Raw genomic sequence first — 26,209 nt, 5'->3', positions numbered from 1 at the left:
CTGTCCCACTGAATATGTCAGCGCAGTAGTATGAAGAGTATTTGGAAAAAATAAGGAGAGAGCCCCGTGCTTAATGAGAACCCATTTCCAGCACTTTTGAGTGTTACACAATGTATATTTCTTAAAATTATACATACATACCTAGACTTGAGATTTCAAGGAAAGTTAACTGGGGAATAGTTTGGGGGCCCTGAGTATTAAAGCACTCATTTTTTGTTAAGACTAAAAAATTTAGAGGAAATTAAAAGAGGGGGCTAGGGGTGCCTGGATTGCTCAGTCGGTTAAGCGTCCGACTTCAGCTCAGGTAATGATCTCACGGTTTGTGGATTTGAGCTCACATCAGGCTCTGTGCTGACAGCTCAGAGCCTGGAGCCTGCTTCAGATTTTGTGCCTCCCTCCTTTTCTGCCCCTCCCCCATTCATGCTCTATTTCTCTCACTCTCAAAAATAAATAAACATTTAAAAAAATTTAAAAAAAAAGAGGGGGCTAAGTGGAACCTATAATCCCAAGCAATTAACATATGATTTACGTGGTGAAGGCAAGTAGGGCACAGTCATTTAACAGTAGAAGCTATAACTTTGGGGAGATGGCTTGTTTAGTGGTAGAGAGCTCCTGATTCAAAGGGAACTCTGTGTGCCCCATATGCTTTGGCAGCTGGACTTGGTTAGTCCATCTTCAGCTTGCTTCTGTCCCACTTTGCTGGAAGTGTTTCAGACACAGAAGTGACGGTGGAAACTTCTGCACACAGTTTTGCTAACTTAGGGCAAATCACAGACATTATAGATTTTAAACTTTGCCACATGGATTGGTTCCAGAGAGTCAATGAATGCCCTAAAACAGAATGTGAAATGCTGTGTGGATACATTTTTCTGAGAGAGGTCTACAGTTTTCATTCAAGTCTCTAGGTATCTATGGCTCATGAAAAGGTTATGGCTTATAAAAAGGGAATAAATGCTGTTGATTTCCTTTTTATTATTATTATTTTTTAATATTTATTTAGTTTTTGAGACAGAGACAGAGCATGAACAGGGGAGGGTCAGAGAGAGAGGGAGACACAGAATCCGAAGCAGGCTCCAGGTTCTGAGCTGTCGGCACAGAGCCCGACGCGGGGCTCGAACTCACAGACCGTGAGATCATGACCTGAGCCGAAGTCGGACGCTCAACCGACTGAGCCACCCAGGTGCCCCAATGCTGTTGATTTCTAATAAAAGTCCAATATCCAGTATCTATGATTATTAATAGAAAATAGGTGTATTGGTAAGTGTAAAGCTTTAGCCAGAGTGTTTTCAATTTGTGAAAAGTGAAATGGGGAAAATATTTTCACTATTTAAGGTGATGTATTTTTCCTTCCCTGTGGCCTCCCATGCTCTGAATTTGTGGCATCCATTGTTTCAGGAGACCAGTTTCTAGCCCAGACTAAAAGAAGACATTGCTTAATTTTGCATTTCAAATTTGATTGGCTGAAGTCCAGAGCAAGTCAGGCTTCCTTGCAGGCGAAAAACTTTTTTTAAAAAATTTTAACATAATAATTTCTAAAAGCCTGCTTTTATGAGTCAAAATTTGTCTTTCAACAGAGAGGTCCAGATTGAGAGTGGAACTTGGGGCATAAGCACATGCTGCAAGGATCTGAGGGGAGTGGGGCAGGCAGTCTTGTCCCCGGCTGGGGCTGGGGGAGTCTGGGACATAGCTTAGGACATGGAATGCCTTCGATGGGCCAGAGGAGCCTGGGGCCAAGATGAGAGGACACAGAGTGTGGGCACCAGGCACTAGAGCTGTGGCAGGGACCATGCACATCCTGCTGGTTCCCCCAAAATAGATGAGACCAACTGCACTTTGGGGAACACTAGCACAAGGTTTCCAGAGACTGGGAAGGACAAGTGATATTTCAGTAGGGACCAGCATGAGAATCTGGGGCCCCTCTCCCAGGGCAGTGAGGATGGAGAGGCTTCACCCTGGGACACAGGTGTGGGAGGTGAAACCCTCATGGCCTCAATGAGGAGTCTGGCCTTCGACCTGACTTTTTGCTTTGTTGGTTTTCATGTACCAAAAGGACCAGGGCTCTACAGCAAGATGCAAAAGAACAAAAAGTTATCATTTTGCACCTCTGGGTTGTTCTGCATAAATTCTGACCTCACCTTATTTTGGCTTCTCCAGAGAAAGGGAACACAGGAACCCTAAGAGCACACCTCGTACATACTGTGGGAGATGCATGCAAGACAGAAAGCAGGACAGCAGGACACAGAACAGCTTTGTGGCCAATGGGAAGCCCTCGCCTTCCCTGGGTTTAGCGGAGTGTGGCTGAAAGCTCATGTGGTGGCAAACAATTTATGGCTTCTGACAGTGTCTCCTCCTTGCCCCATATTTCCCTCACTATGTGACCACTGGCAAGTCAGTGACTTGTGTGCCTCAGCTTCCCTAGTGTCATGGGACACGGTCAATACTAATGGATGCTGAAAGGGCCTCTGGCAGAAAGGGGACACATTTTGGGAGAAGGTAAAAACATTTATGGCTGAGCATGAACTCACACTGGTCCTGCCACCATGTTTAACACTACATCTACCTCGCCCTCACCCCCGCCATCCTGAGCCTTCCACAGCCCACGTGTCTTATGTCAGAGAACACAGACAACTGCCTATGGCCAAAAGCGCAGCTGCACATGGGGAGAGTTGCACTAAAATTTCCTGATGGGAGCATTAACAGTGAAGGGGAGAATTTCATAAATTTAGTATGGGCCCGTTGTCTGATGTGCTTTAGTGTCATTTTTTCCCTGCACTCCACAGCTGAAAACATCAGTCTAAAGTACCATTTTCAACACATCGCTAACTCATACCTCCTTTCTTAAGGATCTACAATGACCTCCTATTGCCTTTCAAAGGAAATCCAAATGCCTTGGGCTGGTTTTCAAGGGCATCTATTATCTCACAGTCATCTTTCACTGCTGAGCAACTACAATGTGCCTCCCACTTTACAGATATCATCTAATCTAATCCATACAAGTAAGAAATATTATCACCCCTAATTTGTAGATGAGGCTCAGAGAGGTTAAGAGACATGTCCGAGGCTGCAGAGCTACCAGGCATTACCAAGACTAAACCCGTATTTGCTTAAGTTTAAAGATTCTCAATAGCATACTATTTAAGCTTGTCAAATCACTATGTTGTGCACCTGAAACTAATGTAACATTGTGTGTCACCTACTCAAATAAAAACTTTTAGTGTTTATTTATTAGACCTAATCCGCTGCTTTGCCTGATCTCCCAATACTCACTGGCATAGCTTCATGAAAGGGGGACCTCATTCCTTTGAGAAATGTTGCTCTTCAACCTAAAATGACAGAATTAGGTCTAATTTTTCAAGAACACCACTCCAAGCAATACCTGTTGGCCTTTATTATCCTCAACCACATAGTCGTTTTTGTTGTTGTTGTTGTTGTTGTTTTGTTTTGTCTTTTTTTTTAACTGCATAGTCTTGTGATGTTCATATTGATTTCACATGTATGCATCTTGGGTCTTCAACAAAGCCAAACACTTCTTTCAGAGGACCTGAACTCTGTTTTTTTTTTTTTTTTGTATTGTTTGCAGTGTCTGTAACAGGTTAGGGAGGCCAATTGCTGTGCTTTGCTCCTAATAAGAACCAATTACGGGGCGCCTGGGTGGCGCAGTCGGTTAAGCGTCCGACTTCAGCCAGGTCACGATCTCGCGGTCTGTGAGTTCGAGCCCCGCGTCAGGCTCTGGGCTGATGGCTCGGAGCCTGGAGCCTGTTTCCGATTCTGTGTCTCCCTCTCTCTCTGCCCCTCCCCCGTTCATGCTCTGTCTCTCTCTGTCCCAAAAATAAAATAAAAAATGTTGAAAAAAAAAATTAAAAAAAAAAAAAAAAGAACCACTTACAATGAGCTTTCACTCAAATTATATCCTTTATTCCTCAGAACAGGTTTACAGATTAGGCAGAACAGGAATACCTGTCATTTTTGGGATAAGGCAGTTGTGGCCAAGGAAGCTTCAATGGTGAAGAGCTAAGTGGCAGTGGAGGAGGAAAAACTCAGGGCTTAGGGCCCTCATCCACTGGCCTGCTGGTGACTATGGTTAACTTCCTGCGGGCCGACTTCCTCAGGGTTTTTGCCTGGTGGTGCCTGTGTGCTTGCTGGCTGCTTTGTATTTTCGGTCATGACTCTCCTTCCTGATTAATCTTCCTTCTGATTCATGCACAAGCTCTCCACTGTGGATTTTAGTTCCTGCTTCATCTACATCCTTCATAGCACCCGCTGCCATGGACCCCACAGATGCCTAATTGAGGAAATGCCTGTTTAATCAATGAGTGACTTGTGTCACATTTCTGTTGATTTTTAGGAACAAGCTAAGGCAGCATTTTCCAAAATGTGCATTCAGTTCATATATTCCATGAAGAAAAGTTTCCAGGGTCAGATAAGTTTGGGAAATGCCACAATGGAAAACAGTTTACATGAGCAATATTTAAGGGCTGGGTGTTGCCCTGAAGAGATGGGTTAAACCGACTTTATCCTGACACTCCATACAATCATGTGACCGGGGTTTCTTTTTCCCATGTGACACCTATTACTTGTGGAATACCGCTCTAGGGAGCTCATGTACTAGCTGAGGGGGAAGGTGCTTCCCCCTGGAAAGCTCACACATGAAAGGATGCACCATGCCAGGAAAGAAGATAAAACACAAGTGAAGGAAATTAGGCTGAGAACAACTAAGCAAATATCAGGCTACCGAAAGGGGATCTGTAGTATGGAAACACTGTTCACAGCGGCTCTTCCGTGCTAGCCGCAGATATGACATTACCTACGGTGATTCATGTAAAATAAGTGCCTTTCTACAACCACAGCCATGAAGAACAGTTCAGATGAAACTTAGCTGGGCCCAGTGGGTTTCCCGTGCTGGCACGTAGAAGGGGAGCGTGCAGGTGCCTTGGACCATCATGCATGCCTCCTTGTACTCCCACATCAGGATGGTACCAGCAGGTAAGTGATGGCCAGGAGCATTTTGTTCAAAGCAGCCGTATGAATTGTCTGTGCAGTGGAATGTGAGACGTGTGGATATACAGAGTCCAATTGTCTTGTGGGGTTCAGGAAAAGGAATCTCACCGCTCTCCTTAAGATGACGTGGGCCAGCCAAGTCACAGTAAAACAGAGATGCTGGGGAGGGTCAGCCATAGAATGCTACCTCCTATCTTTGTGATTTTCATTCTGCAGACTCATTTTATTTTTAAAGGGTGTGTGTCTGTATTCATCTCAGGGAAAATGTTAAATCTTACTTTTACTCCAACTGATACATTTTCCAGGAGACAGCAGTAACAGGCATCGTGGCTAATACATAGCTTGTCACTTCTGCATTCCCTCTGCACAGAGAAGCAGGGAGTTGAAACTCTGTGGCTTTAGGCAACTTAAACTTTTAGGCCTGCTGTAGTAGACTTGCGCTCCCTTCCTTGGTGAGGGGCCCTGGATAGCTGCTGGAAGCTTCCTCCACGAGAGCTTCCTTTCATCACCAAGAAGTTCAAGTCTTTGTAATTATCTAGTGACATTTAAAAAGAATTTCCTCCAAGCACTTTATAACTGTACCTCTCTTAGATGAGGTTTAGCCTCATCCAGAAGCTCCAGGATTCACATTTCAGCATGAAAATAAGACCCAACATTCATGAATTTAACCTTCAAAGTCACAAAGAGACTGGAGGAAGGGTTGTTCACGGACACTAACACTTTTTATGCATCTCCACTGCCCTTTGCCATGTCCCTGGTACCCAGTTATTTCTTATAACTAAATATTCTGGAATTTCTCAACAAATTATAGCATTAGGATGGCTTCTCAACTCCTTATTTTGTTTCACTCCTGTACTTTTTTGTTTCAAGTTATTCCCATTAGAATGCCAGTTCCCTGAAGACAGGGACCTCTCCTGTCAGATAACTGCTGTATTCCAGAGCTAAGCCCCTTGGCAGATGCTCAGTAAATATTTGTGGAATGAACAAAATGAGTGAGTGAATGAATGAAATTATGAAGAAGGAATAACAATTTAGATTCTGGAAAGTCAGGGTTATATCAACCTGTGGCGTTTATAGGTTGATGTTGCTAAGGGCCTTCCTGTTATATTGGGAGACAGAGACAGAAATAGAGAGAGATGGGGGAGGAGGTAAGCATCATGGAAAGGAGAGAAAAAGGCAGGAGAGATGGAGAGATGGTTTATTTTGGGACGAATGGAGAGATCTCAGTGAAGAGCAGAAAGGTACTATAGGAAATGAGCACTTAGGGGAAATTCTCAATGCTTCTGCAAAAAGCCTTAGCCTCCTGAGAGGAGGAGACTGGAAGGGGAAAAACCTGAGGGAATTTAGGAGCCAGTCTATGAACTCCAGATAAAAACACAGTTGCTTTTGGGTGTGATGATGTCGTGAGTCACAGGTACAAAGCTGGCAACGTAGATCCTGCAGGCCCTTAGCAGTGCTCCCCTTTCACTGCCAGGGTTTGCAAAAGTGACTTCGGTTTTATTTCAGAGCCTATTTAGAAATTTGGTCCCCAAAGTGGTACAGAGGGCTGTAGGCAAAAAAACTTAAATCCTATGATCCATGGTAATGCCAAATGTTTACACACCCAAGGAGAAACTGTATTTTATTCTTTCTTTAGCAATCAAAGTCTACCCTTACAGTTCCAGGGACTTGAGAAGTTTCCTTCAACCCTCTCTCGAGAATCTCCATGCACTGAATTACTCTTTAATTTCCCCCTTTCCCCTTTTTTTTTTTTTTTTTTTAATTTTTTTTAACGTTTATTTATTTTTGAGACAGAGAGAGACAGAGCATGAACAGGGGAGGGGCAGAGGGAGAGGGAGACACAGAATCCGAAACAGGCTCCAGGCTCTGAGCTGTCAGCACAGAGCCCGACGCGGGGCTCGAACTCACGGACCGCGAGATCATGACCTGAGCCGAAGTCGGCCGCTTAACCGACTGAGCCACCCAGGTGCCCCGCCCCCTTTCCCCTTTAAAGTAGGAATAGCAATGGTTTTTATTGGTACCTTATAATGCTTTTATATGAGGCACCTAAATTTTCCACATAGATACTCATCATAGCTATAAAGGTTTCATTATTATTTGTAGGTTGATGCTAATTTTTCTTTTTATATTTTCACAAAGAAAATGCAGTTAAGAAGGTTTTATTAATATTTATAGTCCTTGTTCCTCTAATCCGTGACAAACTGCAAAAAGATAGGATTCTAAGCATGTCTAATCCATAACACTCCTTTGCCCCTGATTTATGGGTGGTCACTCTTCCCAGGTGGTGAACTGCCCTGCCTAGTTATTGCCTCCTAGTTATTAGGGAGACCTGATCTAGAGGTTATTTCCAGGCAGTGATGTGTACAGCATACCGAAAGTTGAGACAGAGATTTTTGGACAATGAAAGACGAAGTGTCTGTACTTCAAAGGGAGCTCTGTAATTAGGAGAACTGTGAGGAGGGGACAGAGTGGGGAAGATGATGAACCCAAACAAACCCTGACAGGCTGCCAAGCGGTGGTAGCCTCCAGGCCAGTCCCGCTTTCTGAGGAAGAGGGGTGGGGTGGGGGAGGGCGGGAGGTGTGAGAACCAGACTCCAGGGGATTTATTGTGCTCACTGAGAGAGGCGCGGAGGGCGGCGGGAGGGGCTCAGGCTCTTACCTCGGGGCTGGAGTAGTGGGGAGGCTTGCTGCCCTCACTCTCGCTGGAACTGCTCTCCGTCTCCGAGTCAGATCCCGAGCTGCTCTCTGAGTCACTGGAGGAGCTGCTGCTGCCGCTGCTGCTGCCGCTGCTGCTGCCCTTGCTGGAAGGCACAGAGGCTCTGCAGTTGGCCTGCTGGACCACGGCGCTGCCAGCCCACGAGGCCCCCGGGAAGGAGAGGGAAGGAAAACCAAGTGAGCAAACACGAAACACCACCGAGCAAGCTGTCATTCGACCCAAGGAGAGAAGAAGCACACAGGCTGCACGTCTGTCAACCATCACCTGGAACATGAAGGGCCATCATCGGGTCAATGGCTTCCTAATGGTTAAAAAAAAAAAAAAAATGTATATAAAAATATAATTGGGAATGAAAGCTGGTGCCCCGTGATAGCCTGGCATTAGTTATTTGGTGGCCATTTTAGAAAGGAGGGTGCTGTCATTTCAGAATGACTGTTTCTGGGAATGGCTTTGCAAATGCACCCTCTAGAATCCAACTGTCTACAAAAATGCAAGGAAATCCAAAATGCTTGAAATATTTTGTGAAGATTGAAAATGTCTGTTTGCTTTATTTTAGGAAGTGGGCTATGAGGAAGGGCACAGCATTCTTCTCTGTGCTTTCATGGCCTGCTGGAAGGTTCTGGAGACTGTGGGATCATCAAAGTTACAGTCCTGTTTCCTACCTCTTCCTGCCCATGGAGTTGACTGCTGGAGTCTTTGTAGGAGCTGGCTTACTTTATAAACAGTAACTTTCCTTTGAACTCTTTGTTAAAGAACTAAAGATCCATCCCTTACACATTTTTATATATTCCAGATTTTAAAATGTAACCCCAGTGCAGTGGCTTATAGCAATAGCATTTCAAATTTATGCTCAATATTCATATCCATTCTGAAATTTGCCAGAAGTCATTATATACTCAAAGACAACAGGAAAAATTGACACTTTCTAATGGTAATTAACCACAAAAATTCAAAGAGCACATATGCACCCAAGGAGTGCTCGAGCCAAAAAGAAAGTTTCAGTATTCACATCATATTCAACATCTTCAAAGTCCTTTATTAACTGTATTGCAACATGCCTGAATCTATTCTTTTGAGGTCAAATTCTGAACCCAGGAAATGCAGTGATCACTTTTGAATGCTGAGTCAGCAAATATCTGCTGGCCACTTCCAACTGTGACTATACTGCTTCATCAGGACTGGACATTAGTGAAGGCCAGGGGTGGGGGAACTTGTCAGCGTTTATGGCCTTAAGTGCAAAGCAGCCTGGACAAGGTGAAGGACCCTTTCACCCACCCCTTAAATCCTGGACTAGTGTTTTGCCCAAAGACAGATTCTCATAAATCCTCAGCATGGGGGCAGGAAGGGGGGTTAATATTCACTGGAGCCTTGCTTCTTTAGAAGAATGACAAGCAACTATCTTGTAGGATACAGCGGAAAATAGAGGCATCGGTTTGAACTGCAGGGTTTGAGGAAAATGGAGCTGGAACATAACCTTCCCTAGTGGTTTTTATTTCTTTCACCAATGTCATGGTCTGTACCTACTGTCTGACAAAATTCTTCAACATCAGACAACATAGGCACATTTATGCCTCGCCTGAGGTGTAGTGGTTTCTTTACCAGACTATCGTTCGTGTCTGGTGCTGAGGGAGGAATCCTGGATCTTTAGAAAAAGGTGGGGAAGGGAAAGTTAACGATCAAAGGGCTGTAATATTTCTTTCTTTCTTTATGAACCAAAATCCATTTTTCCTGTACAGATGGCTACTATCAGTGGGGTCATAAAACAAACAAACAAAAAAAGCTATAGATCCTAACCAAACACGAACATCTGAGATCCATAATAGTTTGTCAGTAGGCCCCAAAACACTGGGGGAAAAACTCCAAACAACTAAACAATACCACTTCCCCCAAATACAACCCCCAACCTTAAAACTCAAAACAAAAACAAAAACAAAAACAAAAACAAAAACAAAAACAAAAACAAAACCCCCAAAGCAACACATATTGGAAGAAAGAGATAGGTCTCCCTGCCATACTTTGGAATGGCATTTGCTGAAGATGGGGAAATTATGATGAATAAAGAGCATTTTGATTGATTTTATATGTCAAAGGCTTTGATCACTGAGCAGTACATTCTACTTGCTTTAATTCAAACAACAAAAACATGTGATGCTGGTGCTGTGTGTACCTGGGCGTTGTGTGTGTGGCAGAAGCAGCAATGTGTGTGCAGTTCCCTGGGGCCTGCACCACAAAGTGATTGACTGTCTTTTGAAAAGCGGCACTTTAATTTCTGAGAAAATGTCCATTAAACAGTTACCATGCTGCCTTCCTTTTATGACTGCTGTCTTGGAGTAATGAGACATACTAGCCCAAGGAGAAAGAATCTCTGATCTGAAGAAGACTGGCAGAAAAGCCTTATGCTTTTATGTTTTCCTTCCTTAAATTAGGAAATTCACTTAAAATGACAGTCTTACTGGCATAACTATTATTTGTTTTGAAAACAGTTGAGACAGCCAGGACTTTTAGGTTTTCCTTCATGCTTTGGTTGTAAGGCTGTGAGGCTTACCATGCTTCTGGGGTCAGAATCAAATATATTCATGTTTCAATGGTCTGGGTAGAGAATATGTCACCAGAAACAATCCATGTCAAGGATGGGAGCCTGGAAAGACTGTCATGGCTCCAGCTGAGGGATCAAGATAACTATTCTAACCTCCATGAAGGCTGCTCCAGTAACTAGTCTTAGTGCAGGTCCTTGAGGGACAGTTAGTCGATCTGGCCTTGGCATAACGAATGTTATAGCCATGAATGCAGGAAGCTGCTTTGTCTCTGTGGGCTGCTGCAGCAGGAAGGGGAGGGGGCACAACAGAGGAGGAAGCTGGGGACCGTCATCACTGCAGACTAATATTAATATAGAAGGCTGAGAGCAGTTAAACTAGGAGGGCTCTTGGGAGTCATGGAATCGAGAAGATGGAAAAAGACGTACCAGAAAGATCTTCTGGAAAGAAGACTTCAAGCTTAACATATTTGAAGTTGCAAACTGAGCACGTTAGTGTGCCAACTAGTTGTCATGTTTCCATACCAAAGATATTAAAAAAATATGAACTTAACTAAAAATTAACTTTTTCCTAAAATGGTAACACAGATCGGTTGACATGATGACACAGCCCTGGACAATATTTAGGAGAGCTTTTGACCTCTATGTCATTTCAGGAAGACAGTGCCATTGAGTCTGCAGATGTGACAACATTACTGAGATAATGGAATAAAAGTCTTTGCATCATTAAACTTAGCACAGTGCCTGGGACATAATGGGGCATTTACATGTGATTACTGAATGAAAAAATCAATAGAGAAAATCTATCATTGGGTTAATGAGTTTAAAAAAGGGATTTAACCTTTCAAAAGGGTTATAATCTCTCTTTTCCAATAAAGAAAATTAAAAAAAAATTTTTTTTTTTCAATGTTTAATGCTTGAGAGAGAGACAGAGTGTGAACAGGGTAGGGGCAGAAAGAGAGGGAGACACAGAGTCTGAGGCAGGCTCCAGGCTCTGAGCTGTCAGCACAGAGCCTGATGTGGTGCTCAAACTCCCGAACCGCAAGATCATGACCTGAGCCAAAATCAGACGTTTAACCAACTAAGGCACCAAGGCACCCCAATAAAGAAAATATTTAAAGGGATTTCAGCACCTCTTGTGATCCTCCAACTTTTTTTTTTTTTTTACCATAGGATTTTTTTTTTTTTAATTTCAAGTCTGTATTTAAATTCTAGTTAGTTAACATATATGGCAAAATTGGTTTCAGGTGTAGAATTTAGTGATTCATCACTTAAATATAATACCCAGTGCTCATCACAACAAGTGGCTTCCTTAATACCCATCACCCATTTAGCCTGTCCCCTGCCCACTTCCCCTCCAGCAATCCTCAGTTTGTTTTCTATAGTTATGAGTCTCTTATGATTTGCTTCCCCCCTCTCTCTTTTTCTGTTCCCCTATGTTCATCTGTTTCTTCAATTTCACATATGAGTGAAATCATGTGGTATTTGTCTTTCTCTGACTGATTTATTTCACTTAGCACAATACACTCTAGCTCTGACCACATCATTGCAAATGGCAAGATTTCATTCTTTTTTATTTTTTAACGTTTATTTATTTTTGAGACAGAGAGAGACAGAGAATGAACGGGGGAGGTCAGAGAGAGAGGGAGACACAGAATCTGAAACAGACTCTAGGCTATGAGCCGTCAGCACAGAGCACGACGTGGGGCTCGAACTCACAGACCGCGAGATCATGACCTGAGCCGAAGTCGGATGCTCAATCGACTGAGCCACCCAGGCGCCCTGATTTCATTCTTTTTGATGGCTGAGTAATATTCCATTGTGTGTATATGTATATATATGTATGTATGTGGGTATATATATATGTCTGTGTGTGTGTATATACATATCTTCCTGAGATATAGATATATATCTATATATCTATATATCTATAGATATATAGATATTCCTGATCCATTATCTATCAATGGATATTTGTTTGATCTTCTGATTTTAATACTTTTTCCTTTCAGAGAATATTGCTTTAAATGTGCTCTAAATTTTTTCTGCTATAATTTAAGCACAGTTCTCTCTTGGATGGTTTATTTACTTTTTATATTTTGATTTTATGCAATGTTTTGCTGGTTTGTGAACAGTCAAGACCAAAGACACCTTTGAGAGAGTCTCAGCTTGATTCTAAATGATCTGTTGCTGTGTTCCCTCCTTTCCCTGCAGTGACACATTCCTTTCCAAATCTGGCCTGGGTGAAGTCTGAAGGACAGTAAAAGAAAAGATCTGCAACTTAAATGACAAATCCCGGATCTCACAGTGAAGGGTGCTCATGCCTGCCAAGTGTATTGTGGGGCCTGGATACATACCCAAAGTTGTCACAAGCTTTCAACTCACATGTGAAAGGCTCTCTGCCTGGTTGGCACCGTGTGGACAGCTGTGATGCCTAGCAGGGTGCCTCACTTCCTGTGACCACTCTACTTGTACTGGCCAGATGATGGTATTTTAGAAGAGGTGACAGCCCTTTCTCACTCAACACTCTGTACTGATTCCCAAATGCTTGATTTCCAAAGTGTGATCAGTGCCCTGGCAACAATATTCCTTTTCTGATAGCATCTTTATTCATATTAATTAGTCTAAAACTATAACTACATTATGAGAAGTGAAAATGGTAAAAGACGGCACAGGAGGTTCACCATTGCTGAAATTATCTTCCAAAATACAAAACTGATAGGACCGCTGGTTCTGTATAAAATGTTTCTCTGTTGTTCATACTGGCAATGTCTATCATTCTATCTTCAGGACCACAAATTCTTTTCTCTGTTATCTTCATTCTCTTTTGGGGCTCATTCACTGCATTTTAAAATTTCAGTTATTGAATTTTTCAGTTTTACAATTGCCAATTGATTTCTCTTTATATCTTTTATTTCTTTGCTGAGACTCTATGTTTTCATTTGTTTCAAGTGTGTTTCTAATTGCTTGTTGAAGCATTTTATAATGGTTCCTTTAAAATCCTTGTCAGACAGTTGTAATATTTAGATCATCCACTATTGGCATCTGTTGATTGTCTTTTCTCATTCAAGTTGAGATCTTCCAGTTTCTTGATATGATTAGTGATGTTCTATTGTATGCTGAACATTTTTGGTATTATAAGACTTAGCATTTCAGTAAAAGTGCTTGGTTTAGCAGGCATCCACTAACACAATACCAGCAAGGGGGCAGAGAGGTATCTCTTTACAGTTGGGCAGGGTGGGGGGAAGGAATTCGAGGCTCCTAACTTTGCCTTTTCTTGATGAGGGTGGAAACGTGGTCACTTCTTTCCCCCATGGTGTTTGACTGGAACACAGCAGCTATTGTCTAAAAGTTTTCTTCTTGCTAGGACACCTGCTTCCTGGTTCTCTTACTAGAGAGAGCTGGCTTTCTTGGGGATTTTATTTTTATTTTTTTAAATTTGTGCCTGTTGGCATTTCCAGGTTGCTGGCCTTTCCAGTATCTGCTCTGGGCTATATGAGGAAAAATGAAGACCTAGTGAACTAACCACCATGCCTTTCTTGGGCCGTAAGTCCCTAGCTGATCTGCTTTCTCTCTGTCTTACAGACTTGTTTGTTTTATAATATCTAAAGATCTTAGCTGTACTTAGCAGAAGGAATTGGGAAAAGTACGTCAGTATTTTGTTCCAGAATGGGAATGGCCTATGTGATATTTACCACGTGGAAAGGAACTCTCTCTCAATACTTCCAACCTCTGTTCTGGTTAATTGTATCAAAAGCTGATGAATGAAACAAACATGCGGGTGTCTGCTGCAGTCCCTGTTCATTATTTAACAACCATTTATAGTGGAAATTAAGCTCAGATTTTAATAGTTTATGTACCAAAGCTAGAAAGGTCCATCACAAAGAATGCATATACCATTGTGAGAAAAATGACTCAAACGGTTGTAAAAATGTTAAAGTTGAAAAGGTAAGTACTTAAAAGTTATGTTCAGAGTAAATGGTATGAGAGAAAGGCATGATATTGGTGTGATATTTGTTAAGAATCCACTTTGTGAAGAGAGTGGACCAAGATGGCAGTGTAGGAAGACTCTGAACTCACCTCCTCCCATGGACTTGCTCATTCTATACCTACAGATAGAGCAATTCTTCCTGAAGAAGAACTGAGGGCCTAGTGAAATCCTCACAGGAAACAGTAGAAGGACCACACAGAGAAAAGTAGGTGAGACAGAAACACAGTAATAATGGAATGCAATTCCTAGCACGGTGACCTACAGTAGGGAGGGTTATCCCTAAGGGGCCCACAGGGCAGATTCACCCACCTGGGGCAGCAAAACAATAGTGGTTTAACAGTGGCAACTAGACCAAAGTGAAGGAAATCCACTTACTAACTGGAGAGCATCTGTCAATGGGTAGAAACTCTGGAAATCTCTCCAGGGTTGGGGGTGATGGCAAGTGCCACATTTTATGTTCCTCTTCCATCTTGATAGCGTGGGTGAGCAGGATGGACGTACTCTAGCCAAATTGCTAGAGCTGCCCATTGTGTCCCAGGTCCCTGGCCTATACTAGCTTTAGCAGTACCCCCAGGAAGGCCCCAGCGTGACACGCCCTGGGAGCCCCTGGTTCATGCCTGTTACAGCTCCAGCCATCGTGCTTAGGTGGCCCCATGCAGCATGCCCTGGGACCCCACCAGCCCATGCTTGCTCCAGTTTGAGCTATCCTGCCAAGGTAGCCTTGGCATGATAAGTCCAGAGAAGTCCTGGTTCACACTTGCTCTCCTCCAGCCATCCCATAAGGGCAGCCAAGGCATGGTGCACCCTTGTACACCACTGCTCATGCCTGCTCTGTCCTGCCAGGGAAGCTCTGGTGCAGCATGCCCTAGGATGCCCTGGCCTCCATTAGCTCCCAGTGTGGGACTTCTTGGCCTGTGCTCACTCCAACTGCAGCCATCCCATCAGGACAGTTTTGATGCAGAATGCTCTGGGAACCCCTGGCCTGCACCTGCTCCAGTTCCAGTGGCCTGCCAAAGCTACCAGACACATGCAGTCTACACAGGGGATACTCCTATACAAGGCCACTCCTTCATACCTGGGAGAGGTAGCTACTCTGCCTAATTAATAGAAACGAACAGAAGGTAAGACAAAATAAAGAGACAGAGAAACATGTTTCAAAGGAAAGAACAACATAAAACCATAAAAAGACCCTGGTGAAACAGAGATAAGTAATTTACCTGGTAAAGAGATCAAAGTAATGGTCATATAAACACTCATCAAACTTGGGAGAAGAACGAAGGAACACAGTGAGAATTTCAACAAAGAGAAAATATAAGAAAGAAAGAACCAATAAGAGTTGTAGAATACAATAACTGAAGTGAAAAATACACTAGAGGGAATCACAGCAGATTAGATGACACAGAAAAATGAATTAGTGACCTGGAAGACTGAATAGTGGAAATCACCCCATCAGAACTCTGATTTTCAGCAGAAACTTTGCTGTTCAGAAGGGAATGGCAGGATATATTTAAAGTTCTGAAAAGGGGAAAAAAAACAAAAACACTACCTGTCAAGATTATCACTCAGAATTGAGGATAGAGTTTCCCAGATAAGCAAAAACTAAAGGAGTTCATCACCACTAAACTTGCCTCACAAGAAATGTTAAAGGGTCTTCTTTAAGTAGACAAGAAAAGGGTGCAAGTAGAAAAAAGAAAATATATGAAAGAAAAAAAACTCACTGGTTAAAAAAAAAACCCTCACTGTTAAAGACAAATATATAGTAAAGGCAGTGGATCAGCCACTTAGAAAGCTAGTATGGGGGTGCCTGGGTGGCTCAGTCGGTTAAGTGTCCGACTTCGGCCTAGGTCATGATCTCACGGTTTGTGAGTTTGAGCCCCACGTCGGGCTCTGTGCTGACAGCTCAGAGCCTGGAGCCTGCTTCGGATTCTGTGTGCCCCTCTCTCTCTGCCCCTCCCCTGCTCATGCCCTGTCTCTCTCTGTCTCAAAAATAATAAAAATATTTAAAAAAAAAAAAAGAAAGCTAGTATGAAGATTGAAAGACAAAAATAGTAAATCAACTATAACTACAATAAATAGTTAAGGGATACAAAAAATAAAAAGATGTAAAATATGATGTCAAAAACATAAAATGTAGTGTAGGGATTTTAGAATGCATTCAAATTTAAGTAATTATCAGTTTGAAATACATTGCTACAGAGGTGCCTGAGTGGCTCAGTCGGTTGAGCATCTGACTGTGGCTCAGGTCATGATCTCACAGTTTGTGAGTTCGAGCTCCACATTGGGCTCTGTGCTGACAGCTTAGAGCCTGGAGCCTGCTTCTGATCCTGTGTCTCCCTCTCACTCTGTTCCTCCCCACTCGCACTCTATCTCTCTCTCAAGAATAAACAAACATTAAAAAAAATTAAAATACACTGCTATATATATAGGACAATATGGGTTAAGATATATGAACTTCATGGAAACCACAAACCAAAATCCTACAATAGATACACAAAAAAATAAAGATTAAGGAACACAAACATAAAGCTAAAGAAAGTTATCAAATCACAGAGGAAGAAAGCAAAAGAACAGAATGAGAACTACAAAAAAATCCATGAAAAAATGAAAAAAAAGAAAATAAATACATACCTATCATTAATTGCTTTAAATGTAAATGGACTAGATGCTCCAATCAAAATACACAGAGTGGCTCAAAGGGTAAAAAAACCAAGACCCATTTATATGCTGTCTACAAGCAATTCACTTCATACCTAAAAACATACACAGACAGAAAAGGAAGGAATGGAGAAAGATATTCCATGCAAATAAAAATAAAAAGAAAGCTGAAGTAGCAATACTCATATCAGACTAAATAGACTTCAAAACAAAGACTGTAACAAAAGACAAAGAAGGGCATTACATAATGATAAAGATGACAATCCAAGAAGAGGATATAACATTCATAAATATATATTTATTTGGGTGCATCCAACGTAGGAGCATCTAAATATATAAAGAAAATATTAATGGAAATAAAGAACAAATTCACAGTAATACAATAATATTAGGGGACTTTAAAACCCCAGTTATATGAATGCATAGATCATACAGCAGAAAATTAATGAGGAAACATTGGCCTTAACACATTAGGTCAGATGAACTCACATACAGAATATTTTATCTGCAAACGTTCATCTCCAGTGCATATGGAATATTATCTAGGATAGATCACATGCTAAGTCACAGAATAAACCTCAATAAATTCTAGAAGACTGAAATCATATCAAGCATCTTTAGTGAGCAGAACTGTATGAATTAGAAATCAATTACAAGAAGAAAATGAAAAAACACAAACATTTGGAGAATAAACAATATGCTACTAAACAACCAGTGGATCAATGAAGAAATCAAAGAGGAAATTAAAAAAACACCTTGAGATAAATGAAATGGAATCACAAATTCCCCAAATCTATGGGATGAAGCAAAAGCAATCCTAAGGACAACACAGGCCAACCTCAAGAAACAAGAAAAATCTCAAGTAAACAATCCAACTTATACTTAAAGGAAGTAGAAAAAGAAAAACAAATAAAGCTTAAAGTTAGTAGAAGGAAGGAAATAATAAAGATCAGAGTGGAAGTAAATAAAATTGAGACTTAAAAAAATTGAAAGATCAATGAAACTAAAAGGTGGTTCTTTGAAAAGATAAAGAAAATCAATAAACCTCTAGCCAGACTCATCAAGAAAAAAAAGAGAGTTGGCCCAAATAAATAAAACCAGAGATTAAAGAGGGGAAGTTGCAGCTGACACTACAGAAATACAAAAGATCATGAGGGTGCTATGAACAAGTGCAAGCCAACAAATTGAAAAACCTACAAGAGGTAGATAGACAACTGGAAATATACAACCTTCTAAGATTGAATCATGAAGAATTGAAAATCTGAATAGACCAATTACAAGTAGCAAAACTGAATTAGTAATTTAAAAATTCCCAAAAACCAAAAGTCAAGGACCTGATGCCTTCACAGGTGAATTCTACCAATGACTTAAAGAAGAGTTAGTACTGCTCCTCAAATTACTCAAAAAAGCAGAAGAAGGAATGCTTCCAAACTCATTTTATGAGGCCAGCATTACCCTGATACCAAAACCAAAGACACCACAAAAAGAAAATTACAGCCAATACCCATAATGAAGACAGATGCAAAAACCTTCAACAAAATATTAGCAAACAGAATTCAACAATACATTAAGAGAATCACACCATGGTCAAGTTTAGGGATGCAAAGGTGGTTTAGCATCTGTAAATTAATCAACACATACACTACATTAACAGAATGAAGGATAAAAATCCTATGATCACTTCAGTAGTACAGATAAGGCATTTGACAAAATTCAACATCCACTTATGATAAAAATTCTCAACAAAGTGCGCATGGAACATACCTCAACACAATAAAGACCATATATGGCAGACCCATAGCTAATATCACACTCAATGGTGAAAAGCTGAAAGCTTTTCCTCTATGATCAGGAAGAAAACAGGGATGCCCACTCTTGCTACCTTTATTCAACTTAGTACTGGAAATCCTAGCCACAATAATTAGGCAAGAAAGAAATAAAAGGCTCCCAAATCAGAAAGGAAGAAATAAAACTGTCACCATGTGCAGATATTTATAGAAAACCCTAAAGATTCCACCAAAAAACGATTAGAACTAAGAAATGAATTCAGTGAAGTTGCAGAATACAAAACGAACATACTGAAATTGGTTGTGTTTCTGTATGTTAATAACAAGGCACCAGAGAGAAAAATTAAGGAAATAATCCTATTTATAATGGCATCAAAAAGAATAAAATATCTAGGAATAAATTTAACTAACCAGGTGGAAGACAGGTACTCTGTATAAGACACTAATGAAAGAAACTGAAGATGAGACAAATAGACAGAAAGATAGACTGTGCTCACAGATGGAAGAATTACTATTGTTAATATGGTTATACTACCCCAAGCAATTTACAGACTCAGTGCAATCCCCACAAAAATGCCAATAGCAATTTTTACAGAACTAGAACAAAGAATTTGAAAATTTGTATGGAACCACAAAAGACCCTAAATAGCCAAAGTAATCTTATTTTTTAATTTTTTAAATGTTTATTTATTTTTGAGAGTGAGAGACAGAGTATGAGTGTGGATGGGGCAGGCAGAGAGGGAGACACAGACTCCAAAGCAGGCTCCAGGCTCTGAGCTGTCAGCACAGAGCCTGACATGGGGCTCGAACTCATGGACTGTGAGATCATGACCTGAGCCAAAGTCAGATGCTTAACCAACTAAGCCACCCAGGTGCCCTGCCAAAGCAATCTTGAGAAAGAAGAACAAAGCTGGAAGTATCATGCTCTCTGATTTCAAATTATACTACAAAGCTATAGTAACCAAAACAGTATGGTACTGGCATGAAAACAGACTCATAGATTAATGGACTGGAATAGAGAGTCCAGAAATAAACCTGCACATGTATGGTCAATTAATCTATAACAAAGGAGGCAAGAATATACAATGGGGAAAAGGCAGTTTCTTCAATAGTGTTGGGGGAACTGGACAGCTACATGGAAAAGAATGAAACTGGACTACTTTCTCACTACATATATAAAAAATAAACTTAAAATGGATTAAAGACTTGAATATAACACCTGAAACCATAAAACTCCTAGAAGAAAATGCAGACAGACAGTAAACTCTTTGACGTTGGTCTTCACAGTATTTGTTTGTTTGGTTGGTTTTTTTTTTGGACCAATATCTTCAGGCAAGAGCAACAAAAGCTAAAATAAACAAATGAGATTACATCAAACTAAAAAGCTTTTGCACAGTGAAGGAAACCATCAACAAAATTAAAAGGCAACCCACTGAATAGGAGGAGATATTTGCAAATCATGCATTCGATAAGGGGTTAGTTTCCAAAATATATAAAGAATGTATACAACTGAATATAAAAAACAAAGTAGCTGATAAAAAATGCACAGAGAATTTGAATAAACACTTTTCCAAGGAAGATATCTGAATGGCAATAGGTGTATGAAAAGATGCTCAACATCACTCCTCATCAGGGAAATGCAAATCAAAACCACAATGAGAGATCACCTCACACCTGTCACAATGGCCAGTATCAAAAGGACAAGAAATAAGTGTTCTTAAGGATGTAGAGAAAAGAGAACTCTCATACACTGTTGGTGGGAATGTAAACTGATGAAGCCGCTACGGAAAACAGTATGGAGGTTCCTAAAAAAAAGAACTATCATATGATCCAGGAATACCACTTCTAGGTGTTATGTGAAGAAAACCAAGACACAAATTTGAAGATTTATATGCACCTCTATGTTCATTGCAGCATTATTTACAATAGCCAAGATATGGAAGCAGCCTGTGTCTATCAATAGATGAATGTATAAAAAAGATGTCACACACACACACACACACACACACAAACACACACACACTGGAATATTACTCAGCCATAAAAAAGAATGAAATCTTGCCATTTTGACAACATGGACAGACCCAGAGGGTATAATGCTAAGTGAAACAAGTCAGACAGAGAAAGATCTCCTATGATTTCACTTACATATGGAATCTAACAAAACAAAACAAATGAACAAACAAAAGAAAACAGAAACAGACTCAGACACAGAAAACAAACTGTTGATTAACAGCAGAGGGGGGCAGTGATTGGTGGCAAATAGATGAAGAGGATTAGGAGGTACAAACTTCCAGTTATAAAATAAATAGATCACAGGGATGTAATGTCCAGCATAGGGAATATAGCCAATAATACTATAGTAACTTTGTGTAGTGACAGATGGTAACTAGACTTAACATGGACATAATTTGGTAATGTATAAAACTATCGCATTATTATGTACACCTGAAACTAACAGGGTATTGTATACCAGCTATACCTAAAAAAATAATGCTATATTTGATTCAGGAAAAAAAAAAGAACCTACTTTGCTCCACATCAGAGTAATAGTGTGTGTGTGTGTGTGTGTGTGTGTGTGTGTGTGTGTGTGTGTGTGTCTGAAGAGGAGGCAGTTGACAGACATTCCATATTGCACAGAGCCTGGAATAGAGGAGTCAGCTGCTCCAGGCTTCTTCAAGGAAAAATTATAACAATCAGAAACAGTATAGAGTCATAAAAAGTAGATGAAATCAGCTATGAAAACTGTAAAGTAGGTTATAATACTACTTTTTGACAATGCAAAAACTGCACATTTTTCATTAATCTAGAAAATCAAAGAAAAGCTCTATAAATAAGTCAGAATGGATTACCCAGTATTCAAGTGGAGGGAAATATCCACGTCCCAACATAAAACAGTGACTTGGCAATTGGAAAATACTTCCCTCAAGTATTTTTTTTGTTACTCTACACCATTGTTGCCTCCTTATAGGGTAGATACTATTCTGCCTCTTTGTAGGTGAGGACAATAAGATTCCTAATAAGAAACAGAGCTGAGATGCTGTTTCTAGAAATTTGTTCTATGAAAATAATCAGGGATGTTTAAAAACACTTATCTAAAGAATATATGCTCTTACATTATTTGCAATAGGAATGATTTTGTAAACACCCCAAATGCCCAACAATCGGAGATTGTTAAATAAATAATGATACACCTTTATGAAGGAATACTTTTTAGTGTTATGCAGTCCTCATTAATATATTAGCAGAATACTTACTTTATGAAAATTTCTCACGGGATATTTTTGAGGAAATGGGCTTTCCAAGTATGCTAGTCATCTGAGGGCAGAGAGACTCATCAGGAACACCTAAGTGTTGACTCTGCTTTTTTTCCTGGGGGAGAGGATGGGGTTTTGCCGACTGAGTTTTACTTAAGGTTATCAGATGCTCCCAATGTCTACAAACAGGCTCTTCAATGGGATTATTCAGCATTCAGATTGTGTAAATCTTCCTGACTAACTAGTTATGTGAGGTTCAAGCTTAAAGGGACCAAGGTATGAGGACCCTATTAGAAGCTCTAGGGGTACCTGGGGATCTGTGCACAGGTACCTATTCCAGCTCTGTGGGGCTCCGGTGCCTCAGCTGTGCTTTTATATCCTTTGGCAAATAAAATGAGGACCTAATCTAACCTCAGAGGGCATATGTGTGTGGTCTTTCCCAGACAGTCTATTTATGCTACAAAGCAGCATGATCATAAATACATTATATAGATACACACATACATTATACATATACATACACAAATACATTATATACATTATGCACACACACATACAAACACACACATACACACACACACACACACACACACACACACACACACGGAAAAAAACACTGGAAGGATATATATTTAAATGTTAACTGTGGATAGTTTTGGATGGTGGAATTATGAGGTTTAAATTTAAAAAAAAAATAAGTTTTATGCCTAGCATGGACCCCATTGTGGGCTTGAAGTCACAACCTTGAGATCAAGACCCAGATGCTTAACTGACTGAGACACCCAGGTGCCCTGAGGCTTAAATATTTTTTGAACTTTTCTGTATTTCTCAATATTTCACCAATAGAACACATGCTGGCCTTTTCATGTCTATTTGATTGTGAAAGATGATTCTCTTAATATATCATCAAAATTAGCTTGCTAATATTTTATTTAGAATTCTGAGAGAATCTATAATTTATAGGTGAACCTGACATATACCTACATTCAACTATTTTATATTTGGGGGCAATTTTTGGCAGGTTTTGCATTATGGGGAGGTTAGCTTGAAAGAATAAATTGGATGGTGTTCTAAAAATGTTTCAATAGTATGAGAATTATCTGTTCCTACAAAGTTTAGAACTTGCCAGCACGAAATCATCTAGTCACAGAGGTTTTCAGAATGACAATTCTTTGGTATCTTTTATAATTTAGTTCTTGGTTCTGTCTATTCTATTGTTGCTTTTGTTAATTTACATTTTTTTCCAAAAAATTCTATTTAATTTTTCTTTTCTTTCTTTCTTTTTTCTAAATGTTTGTTTGTTTTGAGAGAGAGAGAGCAAACAGGGGAGGGGAAGAGAGAGAGGGAGAAAGAAAATCCCAAACAGGCCCCATGCTGTCAGGTTGGAGCCTAATGCAGGGCTTGAACTCACAAACCACAAGATCACTATCTGAGCTGAAATCAAGAGTTGGACACTTAACGGACTGAGCCATCCAGATGCCCAGTTTGTGTTTTCAAGTTTATTTATTTCACAAAATTTTAGAATATTCTCTTAAACACCATGGCGTCTAATACAGAACTTCACCTAAATTTTGCTTTCTCTTCCCTTTTTCTTCATTATATTTGTCAAAAGTTTGTCTATCTTATTTTCAAAGAAACAGCTCAATCTGTATAATAATTGTAGTATTTTCTGGCTTTGCTTTCCTTCTATATTTTTCGGGTCTCTTTTATAATACTTTTACACACTTCTTGAGTTGAGGGCTTGTTTCAGGTATTTTAATTCTTTCTCAATAGTGGAAGCACTTGGGGTTATCACTCTGCCTCTGAGTATATCTATGGTTGCAGGTGATGATTCTCATTACATTGTGTTTTTATTTTCTTTACTTTTTTTTTTTGAAAAAGTTTTAATGTTTTATTTATTTATTTATTTGAGAGAGAAAGAGAGACATAATGCGAGCTGGAGAGGAGCAGAGAGATGGGGAGACATAGAATCTGAAGCAGGCTCCAGGCTCTGAGCTGTCAGCACAGAGCCCGATGTGGGGCTCAAACCCATGAACCGTGAGATCATGAACCGAGACAAACTTGGACACTCAACCAACTGAACCACCCAGGTGTCCCTTTATTTTCTTCACTTTCAAATGGATTGTTATAGTAAAGTTCTCCTTTGATCAAATAGCTATTTAGAAGACTGCTTTCCCATAAAAAATGACATTTAAGAAAGATAAACATTACATTTGGGTCCAAAAAAATAAAAATGGCAGATGTAGCTTAGTATATGTCAGTAATTTGAGTAGGATGGCTTCAGTCTGAGTGGGGAATCTTAGGGTTCAACTAAGAATCTGGTGAAGGTGAGAAGGAAGGGGCAGGCAGCACAGCTCATTTACTGTGAACTAGGATGGGATGGTAATAAGGAATGGCCTGGGGAAGGGATTATGGCCATAAAGAAGACTTATACAGAACTATGTCTATCCCAAAGGTCTCTGAAACCTTCTGTTGGTCTTAGGGAAGGATAAAAGTTAACAGAACTTGCCACATTTAGCAAGAGAGAAATCCAGTAATATAGGAGGCCAATACACTTGGACATAAATTGTGCCTCATATTTGACTGCTGATGCTATTGTAGCATATGGAATTCTTCTGTTACAAACCAAAGAATCCAGAGATCTTCCTGATCAGCCAACTGGACCATTTACATAGTCCTAAAGGGAATGAGGAACTAATGTCCAAATTCCAATTTTTTGAAAAGCTTTGGGCCATAGGGCTTGATCATCAGTTTCAGACACCAGAGAGCACAGATGTCACCTCATGGGGCCTGCGTCATTTCCTGGATTTCCGTATTTTATGACATCAAATGTTATAGATGACAATAAGCCATTAATTCTTAAACCAGCTGTCTGATGCTCTGCTTCCCCTAGATGTGTGCTTTGGCTTGGAGAATCTGCCTGAATAGCACTAAAACATTCCTAAGTTTAGGATTCTTGAGTTTACAGGATTACTATGTGACTAATAATATTTACTAAGGAATACAAATTCTTTTGTTATGACATTGGTCCTACTTTTAGATTTATCATATTTTCTTTTTAGAATGGATGAAGAATGTTCTAGATGCACTAAGACCAAAAACAAACAAACAAACAAACAAAAAAACCCTATGGCTTGGAACTCTGGGTTGTACTTGGGACAAGGTTTTAATTCCAGTTGAATAAAGACCCACATGTGGCCCAAGCAAGCAAAAAGGCATTTCACACAAAAAAAGAAAAAATACAATAATGTACACATATACATTGGTTGCTAAATATTCCTGGATTTGTTGGTAGTTTTTGTCTGTTTCTAAAATAATATTTATTTATTTGTAAATAAAGGCCCTTCAGAGAACATTTTCCAGCTGGCTATCTTCTCTGGACTGATGGCTTTGAATGGAGTGGAACCCTCTTGTCCCTCTCCAGATGCAAGTGTTCTTGGTGGGGGTGGAGTGTGTCTGTGTAAATATCACTAGGAAGCAGAAAAACATCTGCACATTTTGCCTGTGTGACAGACAAGCATTTAAGCTGGGAGTCCTGATGGGTGAGGGCTCTAGAGGATGCTGGCTGGTCCCCATGTGGAATGCTTCTCAGAAATCCCTGCACTGCTTTGGCCAGGCCACCTCTGTACCGCACCAATATGCAAGACCAGTTCACAGGTGCATTTCCATCCTGTAGTTAACACTGTTTGAGAGACCGTGCCAGGAAGCAGTTGCCTTCTGGCGACACAAACTTGCTTCTTTTATAGTCAGGTGAGTGGTACCACTAGAGACACGGAGTTGGAAAGCCCTTCCTGGCCCAGAGAATACCTCAAAGCAGGGAATTCAACATACTTCTCTTGACAATTGGGATGGGAGCTGTAATGTGGCAGTGGCTCTCGAGGGCCTGTACCAAAGGGCCAGAGAGCTGGAAAGACCCATTAACACAACTACTCCCCTGGCAGAAAGAGCTGAATCACACGTTAGAAGAAGGCCATCTGGGTGGGAGTACGGGGAGACAAGGTGGGAATGGAAGGGCACTGGCCTCTGAGAGGCTGAGCTAGCTGGCTGATAGGTACAGAGGGTGCTGCCAGGTGCGGGTGTTTGTGCTCCAGCTGCTAAGAGTGAGCCAGACATCCAGATGAATGACCTCAGCAGTATCTCATGTGATCTGCTCACAAGACAAATGCAGCTCTTGTGACTTCCTCAGTGTGTTGATTTTCCCTGACCTGCGGGTGCTGGATGTGGGCAGGGAACCTCCCCACGCGACTGTTTTTCAGCCACCTGATCTACAAC

The 26,209-nt window shown here is 40.6% G+C and overlaps 1 protein-coding gene across 3 annotated transcripts in view; it reads right to left on the bottom strand.

The window, feature by feature from the left end:
- Positions 1–26,209, bottom strand: part of AFF3 (AF4/FMR2 family member 3) — a 566,812-nt gene that overhangs the window by 41,924 nt on the left and 498,679 nt on the right. For all 3 annotated transcript variants that reach the window (XM_042981179.1, XM_042981181.1, XM_042981180.1), the window contains exon 12: positions 7,658–7,844. In XM_042981179.1, the coding sequence (XP_042837113.1) occupies positions 7,658–7,844 (187 nt within the window). The remainder of the gene's footprint in view (positions 1–7,657; positions 7,845–26,209) is intronic.

This window comes from Panthera tigris, chromosome A3 (assembly GCF_018350195.1).
Source record: "Panthera tigris isolate Pti1 chromosome A3, P.tigris_Pti1_mat1.1, whole genome shotgun sequence".
In the NCBI taxonomy this organism is placed as follows: Eukaryota; Metazoa; Chordata; class Mammalia; order Carnivora; family Felidae; genus Panthera; species Panthera tigris.
The sequence above is the reverse complement of the archived record's forward strand: the minus strand, read 5'-3'. Positions and strand labels throughout refer to the sequence as shown.